The following is an 18,825-nucleotide window of genomic DNA, read 5'->3' as shown; positions in this document are numbered from 1 at the left end:
ACAGCTGTCACCATACATAGTTATACATTTTTTTATTGTGATGAGAACTTTTAAGACCTGTTTCCCTTAGCAACTTTTAAATATACAACACAATATTATAAATCATAGTCACCATGCTAGACATTATATCCTCCTGGTTTATTTATTTTATTACTGGACGATTGTATCTTTTGACCTCTTTCAACTTTGTTTTGAGCAGCGCTCTTAAGAACTCACTCTGCCTTGGCCTTTTCCTGTGACTTCTTGCAGCGGGCATCCCTGTTCAAGGCAGCCTGGCTCTCTAATCTCTGCTTTAACCTGTAGTTCTGGCCACAGACACACAATGAGCTACCTCATGGCACCAGAACCATCTATTTCTAGACCACTGTATCTCCTGAGTCTTGGAGGTCCCTTAAGAATGGAATTTAGAAGAAACATCTTGATCCAGGCAATATACTCCAGCTGTTCCACTACCACTTGGCCTCATTATTTAATATGGAGGAAATGTCCTGGACATCAGAATTTTTTTTGAGCATGGTCCATTTGCAGTAATGGATTCCTACAGCTTCTCCTCATAATTAGATTACCCCCCTCACCCCCCCAAAAAAAAGCTTGGATAGCTGTCACATGCAATTATCTACATCAGTCTGCCCACACTTCCTGTTGTTTTTCCATAATCCTCCAAGGACAATAACACTATTAAGGGCTCTTGGCTTCCACAGCAAACAATTTTCTCTCTAGCAGAAATGGAGACCCATAGGGGTTTATGATGCAACAGCCCTTGCTGGAGCCTCAACTCCCAGATAATGACATTTATCTCTGCATAGACAGATGAAGACCTAGTTAAGCTCAAGATGCTGGAATCCAGGGAGATTTTATCAGGGACTATCCTAGAATGAGGGGTATTGACATGCTAATGATGTTAAGAAAGGTCTCTTGCTTTGGGAACAGACCCTTGTAATTGGGGGTGAGAACTTGGAACCTAGCTTGTGGGGGTCTTGGGGGTCCAGGAATGATTTAGAAATTATATATTAGTGGCAGGATGGATCCAAAGAACTGCTAATGTTTTCCACAGACATGCTGGGTTGAGTCTATACAGGTATTTGGATGGAAAGATAGACTCTTATCTATTTCTTTGATGTTTGCCAACTGGCAGGTAGGTGTCTTACTGTTATGCTTATTCTTTTTCCTGTCTGTCTTCATTGCTATGAAGATGAACCCAAGAAGATAAGGCTGGAAATCATCTATGTTAACATTCAACCCATGTTGACAGTCAACCCATACTGACCTTCCAAAGAAGCTGTTGGAAGCTTCCAGGCAAGGACACCCCAAATTTGTCATGGGGTTTGTACCAGGACAATCTGTCTGGCATGGTTTAGGGGTATCTTCAGTTCATTTCTGAGGACTGGCCATCCACAAGAGTCCTTCCTAAGAAATTCTAAGTTCTGAACTCTTGGGCAGGAGAGTTGAGCATTAATTCTAAGAAAGAGGCAGCAACCAGAGTTGAGAGGGCTCAGGATTAGGAATCCATTTGATTAGATTCCCAATCTGCTGCTTCTTGCTTTCTTAGTAGCTATATGACTTTAGGTAAGTCGCTTACCCTCTCTCAACCCATTTGTCAATAGCATTCATTCCAACAAAAATACTGTTTCTCTTGCAGAGTGTATTGATTTAACAACTCTTTATTGAGCAGGCTCTGCTGTGGATTCTTGAGAAGGGGTACTTGGATGTGAGGATTAAATAAACAATGTAAATGACAGTGTTGTAAAAACTGTCATTTGATTATTAAGGTGACCAAGGATCCAGATTATGTCTAGTCTTAGTGGAGAGATATGAGAGGTGTCTGGCAACAAGAAGGTAGATAATGCCAGCACCTGTCCCCTGGTCACTTAGCACCAGCAGAGGGCCCCCCGCCCCTCATCCAAATTTTGGCATCACTTATGACAGTGGAGAAAGGAAGAGATAAAACATAACTTGGAAACTTTCCATAGGGGATCTTTTTCTACTAGTGAATCATGGCTAGTTCTGTCCAGCTCTGTGTGTCTGATGGGTAGGTCAAGGATTGGGGAATTTGGATGGATGGAATTTTTTTTTCTGAAAGAGGGCTTGGGTGGGGAGGGAAAGTTTCTCAGAAGCTTAGGACACAAGGGGATCACAACTGGAAGATCTGCAGGCTAGAGATTCCAAAAGCCCAGGGAATTTGCCTCTTTAAAAAGATGCAGTTTGTACAACTATAAATGTAATAAAATTCACTGAGTAATAAAAATAAATAAATAAATAAATAAATAAATAAAAAAAAAGATGCATTAATAACTATGAGACCACCTGGGAAACTTGGAAGGGAAGGTGAGTTTGGGGATGAACAGAACTGAGTTTGTGAGTATATATAACATATCCAAAATGTATATGACAGTTCTTGGGAGGAGTGTGTAGAATGTAAAGGGAGAAACAGGGACTTTGGAGTCAGAACCCTATTTTGTTGAAATCTTGGTTCTGTTACTTCCTTGATGGACAAGGAACACCTGCTTCTCATCTAAAGAAATACATAAAACTGATACATATAGGCATTGCTTCTTTTTTGTTATTGTGATAAAATGCACACGAAAATTATTATTAAACCAGTTTTAAGTGGCATTAAGCATAATCACTTTGATGTGCAACCATCTCCACCATTCCTCTCCAAGACCTGAAGATTTAAGTGCCAAGTATGTGAAACAATTAGCCACATGCATGCTATACAGTCTGTGCTCAGTTGGTGTCAGCTCCTCTCAGGATGAGGATATGTGAGTGGACAGAGCAAGTCCATGTTCATTTGGACACTTAAATACAAATTCCATATGATATGACTTATATGTGGCATCTAAAATATGGCACAGATGAACCTATATACAAAACAGAAACAAACTCACAGACATAGAGAAAGGACTTGTGGTTGCCAAGAGGGAGAGGGGAGGGAGTGGGATGGACTGGGAGTTTGGGGTTAGTAGATGAAAACTATTAAATTTAGAATGGATAAGCAGTGAGGTCCTACTCTATAGCACAGGGAACTGTATCAAATCTCTTGGGACAGACCATGATGGAAGATAATATAAGAAAGGAAATATAAGAAAGGGAATATTATTATATATTTATGACTGGGTTGCTTTGCTGTACAGCAGAAATTGGCACAACATTGTATATCAACCATACTTCAATTAAAAAAAAATAGCCTTTGTCAAGAGTGTGCAGTAAATGCTGTTTTTCCAGCTGGGGAACATGATGACTGAGGAAATTGATTGGCTCTACACTGGCAGAAAATTGTAAGGATTAGTCTTTTTTTTCTTTATGGAGACATGGAAATCGTGGTCTATCCCCAGGATTTATGCTTGTCTAAGCTTAATAAAATTTTAGAATGAACATCTGGAAAAGGAATTGCTGAGAAACGTTCCTGCAGTTTAAAATTATCCTGTCTTGGGAGTTCCTATTGTGGCTCAGCAGTAATGAACCTGACTAGTATCCATGAGGATGCGGGTTTGATCCCTGGCCTTGCTCAGTGGGTTAAGGATCCTGGTGTTGCCGTGAGTAGTGGTGTAGGTCACAGATCTGGCTCAGATCCTGCATGGCTCTGGGTGTGGTGTAGGCCAGCAGCTGCAGCTCCAATTTTACCCTTAGCCTGGGAACTTCCATTTGCTGCAAAAGCAGCCCTAAAAAGAAAAAAAAAAAATCCTGTCTTTAAGACAGAGATTCTCAACCAGGGCAACTCTTCCTTGTTGAGGACATTTGACATTGAGTGGAGCCATTTTTTATTTTCCTGGCTAGGAATGGTGGGGAGTGCTACTGCATCTAGTGGGTTGGGCTAGGGGTGCTGTGGCTGTGGCATTCCCTTACCACCAAGAATTATCTGTCTCAAATCATGCTAAAGTGGAAAAATCCTGTTTCCAGCCAATGGAGTTGGGTATGAATGGACAGCTAATGGGTTTCAGAGACCAGAGAAGGGACATATCGGTTTCTACCCAGTAAGGAAAAGGGCACTACAGAGCATCACTAAAGAGGATGAGCGGGTTAGGGGACAGAAGGATGAATAGCAACAATAGGAGCCAACGTGGGTAAGAATGTCCTGGAGTTGCCATTGTGGCTCAGTGGTAACAAACCCCACTAGTATCCATTAGGACATGGGTTTTGTCCCTGGCCTCGCTCAGTGGGTTAAGGATCCAGTGTTGCTGTGAACTCTGGTGTAGGTCATAGATGCAGCTTGGATCCCCAGTTGCTGTGGCTGTGGCTATGGCCAGCAGCTACAGTTCCATTCAACCTCTAGGCTGGGAACTTGCATATGCCTTGGGTGCGGTCCTAAAAAAACAAAAGAAAAGAATGTCCTATGTGCCTGGCACTGTACTGAGTGCAGTTCACCCAGCCAGTGATTTTAATGTCTTTCCTCTCTAGAGAATTAGTAGTAATTCTATAAAAATTATGCAATTTAGAGATATTCCATATAATTAACTATATAACTACAGTATATTATTATATTTAATTATTATATATAAAAATTTACAATTCGTTGATCACATGCCGCATGATAAGCACTAAGCTCTTAACATTCCTCCTTTCATTTACTCTTCACTACAATGCCTGTGACCCAGGTTACTGCCACTTGTTTTATGGATGAAGTAATTAAGTTTGAGTAGCTACCAAAAGTTATGCTGTTTCAAAGTAGTTGAGCTGGGATAAAGTTCATTTTAAGCTGCTTCCTGGGTACAATCTCCTAACTACCAACCCATGCGGCTCATTTGATCTATTCCTTCTGCCTGTAACAACTCTCCCTCGTTTAGTGGCCTAGAAAACTACCTGGTCTTCAAAACTCAGAAGCCTTCCCTGACCCTACTGCAAGCAGAGTTTCATTCTCTGGGTACCTGAAGCATCATGCATGTGTCTCTACTACCTTGATGATCAGACCACTCTGAAATGATTTGAACAGTGCTTGCTTTCTCTCACAAATCTAAATTCCATAACTGCAAGATTGTTATGTCACTCCCTTACATCATGAGTTAACTTTGGAAAATGCTGCCAATGCGTCAGCCCATTCTATTTTTGGTTGGATTTCACTATTAGAAAGTTCTTTATTAGGGTGAATACACAGCCGGCCTCATTAACATCCACCTCTCGGTAGCGAGAATCAATTGGCTCTCTTGCATCCATCTCATAGAAGCCCTTCAGGTATGAGGTCACCTGTCCCAAGAGGCTTCTCTAACTGTGCCCTGTGGTATCTCCAGCCATTTCCTACAGACTGTCCTACTCATTTCCCTCTCTGTGCTTCCTTCTATCACATAGATCTTATCTGTTCATCTCCCTCTTCATCACTGGTATCCTGAGGAGACTGTGGGATCCAGGGAAGCAGGGACCTTGCCTAGGTGATTCACCTCTGAATACCCAGCCCAGTGTGTGACTCATTTTGTTGAATGTATGCGTAAATGATAGGTTGGGGGAAAATCAAGGTGATGAGTAATTAAAGAAAACTTCTGACAACTATCTGAATGAGGATAGCAGACTTAGAACAAAGAGCTCAAGTGAGATAGATCCTTGGTAGAATCCGTTTGCCCTTAAATGGCCAGTCTTGCTGATTCTTTAATTACCTACATTGGGAATGGTCATTCCTTTGGTCCTGCATTGTCCATTGTTGGAGTTGTGGGTGGTGCATGGTATTCCAGGGCAATATGGGTTTTCCTGGGGGCTTGGAAGTTGCCAAGGGAATTAAATATTCCTGATTTAAACATTCCTTCTGGTCATCTTTCTTGTCCACCTCATTCACTCTGGCAATATTTGTTGGAGACTCACAGTATTCTAGGCCTGGTAATTTACTTGTCCTTGAAATTGAACCAGACTACCCACATGTCATTACTTTTCCATCCAAATCAATGAAGCTGCCAATGACTGTTGAGCTCATTGACAACTGTTTTTCCTCACCTAACACAAGGTCACTTGACCCCAAACTTGCTGTCACTCAAGTGTCTCCATGGCTCACAATGCCTAGATTCAGACTCTCAATGTGACCCCAGTGCTGGCTCATCATAGATTTCTCTTTGCTCCAGATTCTCATTCAGGCACTTGGACCCAGTTCCTTTTCTATTTTCTTTCTTGGTTTGTTGATCCAGCTCTCTCTTCCCCTATTTCACTTCCCAGTCTTTTTGTGGAATCTCACTTCTGCTTTGGCCCCAGCACCGCTGGGATGAGGAATATTAAAAATACTCTACTGAGGCTATGCTCCTGTCTTTGACTTGGACCTTGAAATTGGGACTACGAGAATCAGTGGGCAGCTCTTGACTGGAGTGTGACCAAGTATCTCATCCAAAGATGCAAGTTACTGCTCTCCCATCCCATGCCTATGACAGACATCACTAATTAACTATGGGTTTCCACCTATTAATTCTAGTGGTGACCTCATAACTCTCCTCAAGATGGCACTCCAGGCAGCCTCTACCAATTGATGGCCATTGGCAGGTGGGATGAAACTTATTTGCTACCTTCACTCAGGCTTCTTGCCATAGGTCTTCCTGGTCTTCCTGCAGCAAAGGTATGTTGGGTAAAACATGGGGAATATGAATCAATCATTGGGCTCTCACTTCATTCTGGTGGGCCTCTTCGGCCCCTCAGGGTCAAATCAGCTACTCCTCTCCCTGGTGGCCGCCATGTTTATAGTGGGGCTTCTGGGCAACACCATGCTGCTCTTCCTGATACGCATGGACTCCCGGCTCCACACACCCATGTATTTTCTGCTCAGTCAGCTCTCCCTGTTTGATGTTGGCTTCCCCCTGATCACCATTCCCTCCTCCCTGCAGGGAGGAGGTTCCATCTCCTTTGGGAGTTGTGCAGCTCAAATATTCTTCCTCACGCTGATCGGTGTAGCTGAGGGCATACTGTTGGCCCTCATGTCCTATGACCGTTATGTTGCTGTGTGCCACCCGCTGCAGTATCATGTGCTCATGAGGCGCCAGGTGCGCCTGCTCATGGTGGGCTCCTCTTGGCTTGGAGGTGTGCTCAACGCCTCCATCCAGACCTCTATCACTTTGCACTTCCCCTACTGTGCCTCTCGCATTGTGGACCACTTCTTCTGTGAGGTGCCAGCCTTGGTGAAACTCTCCTGTGCAGACACGTCTGCCTATGAACTGGTGCTGTCCACCTCGGGGGTGCTGATCCTGGTGCTTCCCCTTTCACTCATTGCCACTTCCTACGGCCACGTGTTGGGGGCTGTTCTACGCATGCGCTCAGAGGAGGCCCGAAATAAGGCCTTTGCCACCTGCTCCTCGCACATCACAGTAGTGGGACTCTTTTACGGCGCAGCCATGTTCATGTACATGGTACCAGGCGCTTACCACAGTCCACACCAGGACAACGTGGTCTCCCTGTTCTATAGCCTCATCACCCCCGCACTCAACCCCCTCATATACAGTCTGAGGAACCGGGAAGTAGGGATGGCTTTGGTCAAAGTGCTCAGCAGAGCTGGGCTCAGGTCAAAGTGATGACCACATAGGGAGCTGTTGGTGTGATCTCAGTGGTCTTGCATCTCACCCATCTCTCCGAAGTACCAATTTGTGGTGCAGCTGCTAAGCTCTTACACCCAAGGCTAAGTGTATGCTCAGCTTCTTCCCATTCCCTGAGGAGTTGGATTAATCTTTTCTCCCATAGACTTGTGGAAAGCAACAGTAGCAGTCTCATATTAAAAGAAAATATACCATCAGTATATTCTTTCTGTATTCTTTAGTACTATTTATACAAATGGAAGACCCTGCCTTTTGTAAAGGTGAGATCTCCTTGTTATTGAATTGATAATTATACCAATATTAATTAACATTTTGGACCAATTGATATGCTAAGTGAATAGTCCTCATGACAGATTTTGAAATGTAGGGACTACATTTTTTTTTTCCTTTTTATGGCTGTACCTGCAGCATATGGAGTTTCCCAGGCAAGAATTGAATTGGAGTTGCAGCTGCAGGCCTATACCACAGTCACAACACTGGATCTGAGCTGCGTCTGTGACCTACACTGCAGCTTGTGGCAATGCCAGATCCTTAACTCACTGAGTGAGGCCAGGGATTGAACCTGCATCATCGTGGAGACTACGTTGTGTTCTTAACCCTCTGAGCCACAATGGAAACTCTGGGACTACATGTTTTATGTGTAAGAAACAAAGGAGACTAAACAAAGGAAAATAATTCACCAATGGTCACACTTTCAGAAAGTGGCAGAAGTGGGACTTGAACCCATCACACTCTGATGCCAAACCACTGTGCTGTTTGACTGCTAAGCAGTGATCAGTTAACTGCTATAGGTGTGTGTGTGTGTGTAATGATGGAAAACAATGTATATCTTTAAAAAATGAAACACGGAATTCTTCACTAGAAGATTAAAAAGAAACTATGTTTGTTCTTAAGCCCAGCCTTGAAAATGGTTTAAAACAAGAGGAAGGGAAAAAACAAAAAAGCCAAAGTATAAACTTTGAACATGTCATTCATTTGCTGCACCGTGTTCACTAGATATTTGAACCTTCTTTATTTTGTCTTTGATTAGGTAAATAAAAAGTGTTTGGCTTTTTTTCTTTTTTCTTTTTGGCCATGGCTGTGGCGTGAAGGGCCAGGGATCAAACCCATTCCACAGCAGTGACAATGACAGATCCATAACCACTGAACAACCAGGAAAACTCAGTGCTTGGCTTTTAAAAAGAGATTTAGAACTATGTATTTCCTAAAGAAATGATGTTTTCCTTTCTATTTTTTTTTTGTCTTTTTAGGGCTGCACCCACAGCATATGGGAGTTTCCAGGCTAGGGGTTGAATTGGAGCTATAGCCACTGGCCTATGCCACAGCCACAGCATCTCCCGATCCTTAACCAACTGAGTGAGGCCAGAGATTACCCTGTGTCCCCATGGTTACAAGTCGGATTTCTTTCCACCGAGCCACTATGGGAACTCCCTGTTTTCCTTTCTATTTATGCCCTCCTGCTTTCCTTGAGATTCTTTAGTTCTTTTTCAAATTTCTTCAATTTCAAGATTAAGTTAAATACTTTTCATTAATTAAAAATATTTTAGGTGAAATATTTCTATTCAGTCAGTGTATTATATATTTTTCAGTGTTTCCAATGTGGTAATTCTGTGTATTTTGGGCAGCCATTTTTTTTGCAAAGTATATAACAGGCATTAAAAATTTTTTAGATGGGGGAGTTACCATCTTGGCACAGCGGAAACAAATCCAACTAGAAACCCATGAGGTGGCGGGTTCGATCCCTGGCCTCAGTCAGCAGGTTAAGGATCCGGCGTTGCCATGAGCTGTGGTGTAGATCTCAGATGAGGCTCAGATCTGGCGTTGCTGTGGCTGTGGTGTAGGCCGGCAGCTGTAGCTCTGATTAGACGCCTACCCTGGGAACCTCCATATGCCGAGGGTGAGGCCCTATAAAGACAAAAAGACAAAAAAAAATTTGTAGATGAAAACTGGTTTCTTGTTTTAACATGCTTTTTAAAATTATAGTTGATGTAAAATATTATGTTAGTCTTAGGTGTAAAACATAGTGATCCACCAATCAAATGCATTACAAAATGATCACTATGAGAAAGAAGTTCAGTAACTACCTGTCGCTATACACAATTATTATAGTGTTACTATGTCTCTTATGCTACATATTATATCTCCAATGACCCACTTATTTTATAAGTGGAAGTTTGTATTTCTTAATCTCCCCCACCTATTTTCCCAACCCAAAACCCTCTCTTTCTAACAACAACCAGTTTGTTCTCTTGTATCTGTAAGTCTGTTTTTAGATTCCACGTTTAAGTAAGATCATGGTGTCTGTCTTTACCTAACTTATTTCTCTTAGTATAATACACTCCAGGTCCATCTGTACTGTTGCAAATGGCAAATTTTATTCTTTTTTGTGGCTAATATTCCATGACATGTACACACCACATCTTTATCCATTCATTTATTGACAAATATTTAGATTGCTTCTATATCTTGGGTACTACAAATAATAATGCATAAACATAGGAGTGCGTATGATTTTTTTTTTGTCTTTTTGCCTTTTTGAGGGCTGCTTCCTGCGGCATATGGAGGTTCCCAGGCTAGGGGTCGAATCGGAGCTGTAGCTGCCTGCTTATGCCAGAGCCACAGCAATGCTGGATCCTTAACCCGCTGAGCAGGGTCAGGGATTGAACCCACAACCTCATGGTTCCTAGTCGGATTCGTTAACCACTGTGCCACGACGTGAACTCCTGCATATGTATTTTTGAATCATATATTTTGAATGCATATATATTTTTGCTTTCTTTGGGTGAATACCCAGAGGTAGAATTGCTAGATCATATGGCAGTTCTATTTTTAATTTTTTAAGCAATCGCCATAGTGTTTTACACAGCGGCTGAATCAGTTTACATTCTCACCAGCAGTGCATGAGCATTCCCTTTTCTCCACATCCTTACCAATACTTTTATTTATTTATTTATTTTTTATTTTTATTTTTTATTTTTTTTGTCTTTTTGCCATTTCTTGGGCCGTTCCTGCGGCATATGGAGGTTCCCAGGCTAGGGGTCGAATGGGAACTGTAGTCACCGGCCTACGCCAGAGCCACAGCAACGCAGGATCCGAGCCGTGTCTGCAACCTACACCACAGCTCACGGCAACGCCGGATTCTTAACCCACTGAGCAAGGGCAGGGACTGAACCCGCAACCTCATGGTTCCTAGTCGGATTCGTTAACCACTGTGCCACGATGGGAACTCCTGTTGTTTTTTTAATGATAGCTATTCTGAAAGGTGTGAGGTGATATCTCGTTGTTTTGATTTGCATTTCCCTGATGATTAGCGATGTTGAGAATTTTTTCATCTGTTGGCCATCTGTATGTCTTTGGAGAAATGTCTACTCAGATCCTAAGAGGTATTTTATTACATGTCTTTCTAGGGCCACACCCATGGCATATGGATGTTCCCAGGCAAGGGAATTGGAGCTGTAGCTGCCAGCCTATACCACAACCACAGCAATGCAGGATCCAAGCTGCATCTGTGACCTACACCACAGCCCATGGCAATGTCAGATTCCTTAACCCGCTAAGCGTGGCCAGGGATTGAACCTGCAGCCTCATGGATACTGTTAGGGTCTTTACTGCTGAGCCACAATGGGAACTCCCCTAAGAAGTATTTTTAAACTTTCCCATATGAGGTGATTTATCCTGAATTAAAATTTACATTATTTCATTGTGTTCAGATATTTTTGTTTGAATCCTTTCTAGTCATAGGAGTTAAGTTTTTCTTCCATTGTCTAAACACATGGTCAAATTTTGTTACAGACCATAAACTAAAATATGTTAATGTCAAATAGATCCACTACACAAATAATGCCATTTAGAGTATACTTATGGATAATTTTACCTACTTGAAATAATATAATCTGGGAAAAGTGAATTAAAACTTTATTTACTCTTAAAATTTGCCTTATTTATTATTAGTTTTCTTTTATGAAGAGGAATTTTTATTTGCTTCTGAGATTTGCAACATTTTGTGACATCTTTAAAGCCATTTAATTCTTTTTATCACAAATTCAGTCCTATTGGGTGATAATTACCTGATCCAGCAGAGGTTTATCAGAAAACCTGAAGAGAACATAAACATCAAAAAGGTTAGATTTGTCCACATACCACTCAAAGCCCCAGAAATAGATTGCTTCTCAAGTGATCTTTAGTAAAGCTATATGAAACATGCAAAGGCAATTTATTAAATTTATACCAAAAGAATAAAACCGAGGACTCTCTAACCAACTTCCTTGAAGCTAGAATGACCTCGACAACAATTTGTATAGGAGCAATGGGGAGGATAGGAGCAATGGGGGAAATAATTTTTAGTTCCATTTCTCTTGCACATGTAGATACAATTATTCTTTGGATTATGGTAGCTACTGGAATCCAAATGGATCTTAAAAAAAGAAGAACTTTTTATGGGAGTTCCGTGGTAGCTCAGTAGGTTAAAGATCTGGCATTGTTACTGCTGTGGCTTGGGTCACTACTGACTGTGGCATGAGTTTGATATCTGGTCCAGAACCTCTGTATACTGCAAGCATGGCCAAAAAAACAAACAAACAAACAAACAAAAAACAAAAAAAAAAGAGAGGGAGAGAGAGAACTTTTAAAGATAATGTTAAGATCTAATCTTGGTTCCAAAGGCTAGAAGAAAAGTGGAAATCCAGTGATGACTGTGATGACTTCTTGGGTGAATTGTTCCAAACATTTAAGTTAGGGATCATACCAGTTCTACAAAAACTCTCACTTTTCAATTTGTTCTGTGATGCTGCCATGACTGGCACTAAACCCAATAAAGATGTTACAAGAAAAGAAAACTACAAATCAAAATTCCTAATAAATATAGATACAGTAATTCTTAATGGCATTTTAGCAAGTTAGATCCCATGATATCTAAAAAGGGTCATACATTATGACCCAGTGGGAGTTTATCCCAGGAATTGAAGTTTCATGTAATATTTGAATAGCAATCAATGTAGTTTATCATATTAGAAAACTCAGAAAAATCATATGACCATTTCAGTAGATGCATAAAAAGCTTTTTAGAAACTTTAAGTACTTTACTGATCAAAACTCTCAGCACGGTAAGATACAAAGAAACTTCCTCAACTTGAAAAAGACCACCTACATAAAACCTACTCTTTACACCATACTTCAGGGGCAAAGAGTGAACACTTACCCCTAAGATCAAACAAAATAGGGATGTCCATTCTCAGCACTTCTCTTCCACATTTTCTGTAAGTTTCATGAAGTGAAATGAAAGAGGAAACATAAGCAAATGTAATCCAGGTTGGAATAGAAGAAGTAAACTGTGTTTATTCACAGATGACAAGATCCCCTATGTGGAAAATCTGATGGGAAATACAAAAAAAAGGCTAAACAAATTTATCAAAGTTGTATGATCCAAGAGCAGCAGAGAGGGATGGCTTGTGTTTCTATATTTTGGCAAATCATTTAAATATGAAATGATGTAAAATACAGTTAAATTATTTTTATTATAAATTTTATTGGAATGCAGTTGACTTATAAAGATGTGTTAGTTTGAGGTATATAGCAAAGTAAAACTTATGTATAAACATATATTCATTCCTTTTCAGATACTTTTCCCATATAGGTTATTACACAGTACTGAATAGGTCCTGTACCATACAGAAAGTTCTTGTTACCTATTTGTTTTATATATAGTAGTGTGCCTATGTCAATCCCAACCCTCTAATTTATTCCTCCTTTAACATTTCCCCTTTGGTAACCATAAATTTAGTTTCAAAAAGTCTGCAAACAGGGAGTTGCCATTGTGGCTCAGAGGGTTAAGAACCTGACTAGTATCCATGAAGATGAGGGTTCAGTCCAGTGGGTTAAGGATATGCCATTGCAAAAAAAAAAAAAAAAAAAAAAAAAGGATATGCCATTGCTGCGGAGTAGGTTGCAGATGCAGCTCAATCCTGTGTTGCTGTGGCTGTGGCTGTGGAGTAGGCCAGCACCTGTAGCTCTGTTTCACCATATGGAACTTCCATATGGTGCTGGTGCAGCCCTAAAAAAAAAAGACGCGCACGCACACACACACACACACACACGCACAAGTCTACAAAAAATAAACGCTGGAGAGGGTGTGGCCAGCAAGTCTCTGGGGACTACCTGCCCTGAGATTGATGTCCTGTGCATATCCCTGCAAGTAGCTGGGAGTTGTGGCAGAACACAGCTCTGAGGGGTTTGGCAAAGTTAGGAAAGGTCAATGTCTGAATCAACAGTCATTCTATTTTTCTGCTGGATGCTTTATTTAGGTCATTGGTAAAGACCTGTGCCACCCACAGAAGTTACTTCATTGCCATGCGCCAGCATCACTCATGGGTCCGCAACACGCAGCTGGAAGAAACGTGTCATGATTAAAAAGCAGTAGGCTGCAACTTGCGGAAGAATAGAAGGTAGTTTTGTCCCCTACAAACTGATCCTCTCTAAGCCTGATGTCCAATGCTATCCTCAGTGACCTGGCTTCTCTGGTAATTCTGGCACCAAATCCTCATACTTTTATGGTTTAAAATATCCCAACTAAAAGGAACCCTATTCTTGGTGGGGGTGCTCCTCTCCTTCCTTGCCTTTATCACTGTGTTTTCAGGGTTTCTTGGCTCCTCTTTGTTTCTATCTCCCTGGCAATCCCATTTGTCCTCAAGGCCAGAATCAGTCTCTTCCTTGCTTTCTTCACTTTCCCCATCTGCCTCCTGATATCTTCAGAAGTTACTTGTTTTCTGCAGAGGCTGTAAAAGATCCAGATCCATTCTTGGACTCATCACTGCCCAATACAGACACTTCCCAGACTACCCCCACCCATCCCTAGCATGGTCCATGTGTTTGCCTGGACCACCCAGAACAAATGCTTTTAAGATATTTATAAAATACAAAGGACTTTCAAGTTCTTCACTGCTGTAGGCCTGGAGCCCCTGCAGTCTCTTGTTCCCACATACTTGCTAGGAACTCTCCAAGGTCTCCCATTGACGGCACTGAACTCATTGTCAGGCTGGGAAATTATTCTTGTAACCGACCTCTGGACTGTGCAGCTGGTCAGCCTTACTGGATGTATAGAGCTTAAACTAGTTTTTACTTGGCCTCAGTTTCATAGTCCCTTCTGTGAAGTTGGGCCTTATTTTTTCCCAGCTTTCTCTCTAAAAATAAAATAGGGAGTTCCTGTTGTAGCACAGTGGTTAGTGAACCTGACTAGTATCCATGAGGATGTGTGTTTAATCCCTGGCCTTGCTCAGTAGGGTAAGGATCTGGTGTTGCTGTGGACTGTGGTGTAGGTTGGAGACGTGGCTTGGATCTCCATTTGCTGTGGCTGTGGTGTAGGCTAGCAGCTGAAGCTCCAATTTGACCCCCAGTCTGGGAACTTCCATATGCCCTCGGTTCAGCCCTAAAAAGCAAAGCAAAACAAAACAAACCAAAACAACAACCAAAATAAAATGTGACAACTGATTAAAATGAGAGTCAAAAACTGCCATCCATGGAGAATGTTCTTGGCTCATTTGAATATTCTATTTTCCATCTCTCCCTGGAGAAATGTGCCTCAAATTGTAGAGTGCATTACAATCCTCTAGAGGGTTTTTAGAACTCAGATTGCTGGACTCCTACCCAAGTAGGTCTGGGTGGGAATGGAGAATTTTCATTTCTTTTTCTTTTCTTTTTTTGGTCTCTTTTAGGGCTGCACCTGAGGCATATGGAAGTTCCCAGGCTAGGAGTCAAATTGGAGCTGCAGCTGCCAGCCTACACCACAGCCACACGATATGTGAGCTGTGTGTGTGCAACCTACACTGTAGTTCATAGCAACGCCAGATTCTTATGCCACTGAGCAAGGCCGGAGATCAAACCTGCGTCCTCATGGATACTAGTCAGATTCGTTTCCACTGAACCATGATGGAAACTCCATGAATTTTCATTTCTAAGAGGTTCCCAAGTGAAGTTGATACTGCTGGTACAGGCACTACACATTGAGAATGAGATTCTGGGATGTCATGAATCTGATGTGAGACAAAGATAGAAAGGGGAAGGTCTTTAGCCAGTGCCAAATCCATACTCATCTATACTCATCAAAGATTAAAACTTTTTTCCTTTAATATTTAAATTTTATCTTCTCAAGTACACTTATGCAAATATATTATCTTTTGAATGGAATAGTGCAATAAATTAGGAATTAGAGTCCAAATCCTTTGTTCTTATAATCTAATCATGAGATTCTAATCATAGTGATCTGTTTATTTGATTTTTTATTTTTGTCTTTTTAGGGCCCACAAACATGGCCTATGGAGGTTCCCAGCCTAGGGGCTGAACTGGAGCTGCAGCCACTGGCTTATGACCCAGCCTCAGCAACGCTAGATCTGAGCCACTTCTGCAACCTACAGCACAGCTCATGGCAATGCCAGATCCCTAACCCACTGAGTGAGGCCAGAGATCGAACTTTCATTCTTGTCATCCTAGTTGGGTTCATAACCCACCAAGCCAGGACAGTGATCTGTTTAAAATGCATACCTGATTATTCACTTTAAATTTTCAGTCCTTTACCCTTTTTTCCCCCTATCTGGGCCCTCAGCAGATTGGATAATACTCACCCATATTGGGGAAGGTGGATCTCTTAACTTAGTCTATGGGAATCAAATGCTAATCTCTTTCAGACTCACCCTCAGCAGCACAGCCAGAAATAAAGTTGAACCAGCTATCTGGGTATCCTTTAGGCCAGTCACATTGTCACATATAATTACACTTCAGACATTTTTATTATCCATCCAACATCAATACCAATAGAACAAAGTAACCTATGTAATTTAAAATTTTGTAGAACACACATTAAAGGAAGAAAACAGAGGATGTTGGTTTTATTTTTTATAACATCTCTATTTAACCAAAGAAATTACAATATTATCATTTCAAAATGTAGTTCACATCAAAATGAAGAATAAGATTTATCTTTTCTTCTTTTTCAGCCTCTAAATACAGTGTTTTATGACTACAGCACATCTCAAGTCAAAAGTTAAGTTTGATCCATTATCCTTCATCTGTATTGAGATTTCATAAGGTTTACTGTTGTAAGAGAATTCACACAGAGTATTTTTTAAAATCATCTTTTGTGGAGCACTTTTTAAAGTTTGACTTCTTTCCTCTGGATTTTCAACATTTTGTTTTATTTGGCAGAACTACTGTATTTACATAATTTGGCTTGATGGACTCTACCAGATATACGTAACACAAATTTTTCTCCCATCCACGTTTCCACCTTCTCTGTCCTTCTGGTGAATTCTGGTGTATTCTGACTCCTGCTATATCTTAACAGGATCCAAGCTATAATTTTTTCCTGTTTGAATTTTATTGTATACAGAGGAATAAAATTTCTCCACATTCTGAAACTGTACTTCCTTTTTTTAAATATTGAAGCTATGGATTGTGTTTATATTAGAACTGAAACTGAGAATTTAAGTAATTCAGAAGGTTTTGATTCCCAAAAAGGCTAGTTGAATAAACTGCAAGGCAGTTCAGAAGCAAATATCCCAGCAAAAGCACAGTGTGAACAATATTACAAAACACAGGACAGAGTTAAAAGAGAAGTGGGATGTGATTAAAAGGAGAGTAGAGGGCACTAGGGGAGGAATTGATGTTGCAAGTGAAAATACACAAGCGAGTTCCAAATGAATGAAATACATCAACCCACAGAGGAAGTTAACTCACTTTTTTTTTTTCTTTTTTTTTAGGGCTGCACTCACGGCATATGGAAGTTCCCAGGCTAGGGGCTGAATCAGAGCTGCAGCTGCTGGCCTACCCCACAGCCACAGCAACACCAGATCTGAGCCACATCTGTGACCTACACCACAGCTCATGCAACACCAGATCCTTAACCCACTGAGGCCAGGGATCGAATCTGCATTCTCTTGGATCCTAGTCGAGTTTGTTAATAGCTGAGCCACAAGGGAACTCTAACTCACATTCTTTTTTTTTTTTTTTTTTTTTTTTCCTAACTCACATTCTTTAAGCAAAGTAAACACACAGGAAACAATGATGAGCTACATTATGGTCAAAAATCCAAAGTTCATGTAAAAAGAATTTTAGAAAATACAGAGGCCAAACAAGCAAGAGAAAGGCTAACTGGTGATGTCCAAACATAAATAAAAAATAAAGTAAGATAGGTATCAACAGGGCAGCTTTTTAAAGTGCAAAAAATCTCATTTCAAACCAGAATTCTATACCCAGCATGAATATTGTCCCAAATAAAGATGTCTTAGAAAGACTTAAAGTGAAACATTTCATTGTTAGTAGCTTCGAATTAGGCAAAATACTAGAGAGAGTTATTAAGTCCAAAGGAAAATAGTCTTAGATTGAAAACCAGGAACTCAGGAAGGAACAAAGAGTAAATGAAAAAATAATTTGGAAATAAATGCAGGAGTTCCTATGGTGGCTCAGTGGAAACGAATCTGACTAGCCTCCATGAGGACGCAGGTTTGATCCCTGCCCTCGTTCAGTGGGTTAAGGAGCCGGTGTTTATCTGAGCTGTGGTGTAGGTGCAGATGCAGCTCAGATCCCACATTGCTGTGGCTGTGGTTTAGGCCAGTGATTACAGCTCCGATTCCACACCTAGCTTGGGAACCTCCTTTTTGTGTGTGTGTGTCTTTTTGCCATTTCTTGGTCCACTCCCTTGGCATATGGAGGTTCCCAAGCTAGGGGTCCAATGGGAGCTGCAGTTGCCGGCCTACACCAGAGCCACAGCAACACGGGATTCGAGCCGCGTCTGCAACCCACACCACAGCTCACTGCAACGCTGGATCTTTAACCCACTGAGCAAGGCCAGGGATCAAACCCACAACCTCATGGTTCCTAGTTGGATTCGTTAACCACTGAGCCACAATGGGAACTCCCAGGAACCTCCTTATGTCATGAGTGCAGCCCTAAAAAGACACACACAAAAAATGTACATATATATATATATATATATATATATATATATACATATATATATAAATACAAATAAAACAAGTAATTCTATAAGTATCTCTAGATACATATGTATTTTATATTTTGTTTATTTATGTGTATAAATATATGCAAAGTATGTGGAAAATTAAAATGCATGACAGTAGTAGTAGAAACGTCAGGAAAGTTGAAATGGAATTGAAAGTGTTCTAAGGAATTAGCCTTTGGGAAAGGTGGTAAAAGTATCTGTATTAGATCATATTAAATGAAGAATTCATAATGTAATCTCCAAATTAACCACACAATGATTTGTATATGATTGCAACTAATAAGTTTATAGAGGGAACAATGGAATAATGAAAGAGTTATATCATAG

At 40.9% G+C, this 18,825-nt stretch overlaps 1 protein-coding gene and 1 pseudogene across 1 annotated transcript; both read left to right on the top strand.

The window, feature by feature from the left end:
• LOC100737421 overlaps nt 1–18,825 on the top strand; it is a 33,649-nt pseudogene that overhangs the window by 10,586 nt on the left and 4,238 nt on the right.
• On the top strand, nt 6,540–7,469 carry LOC100737385 (olfactory receptor 2Z1). The gene has a single exon (XM_003480803.1). The coding sequence runs from the start codon at nt 6,540–6,542 to the stop codon at nt 7,467–7,469; it is 930 nt and encodes a 309-aa protein (XP_003480851.1).

The sequence above is a fragment of the Sus scrofa genome, chromosome 2 (genome assembly GCF_000003025.6).
Source record: "Sus scrofa isolate TJ Tabasco breed Duroc chromosome 2, Sscrofa11.1, whole genome shotgun sequence".
NCBI classification, from domain to species: Eukaryota; Metazoa; Chordata; class Mammalia; order Artiodactyla; family Suidae; genus Sus; species Sus scrofa.
This window is presented reverse-complemented; position numbering and strand designations above follow the sequence as displayed.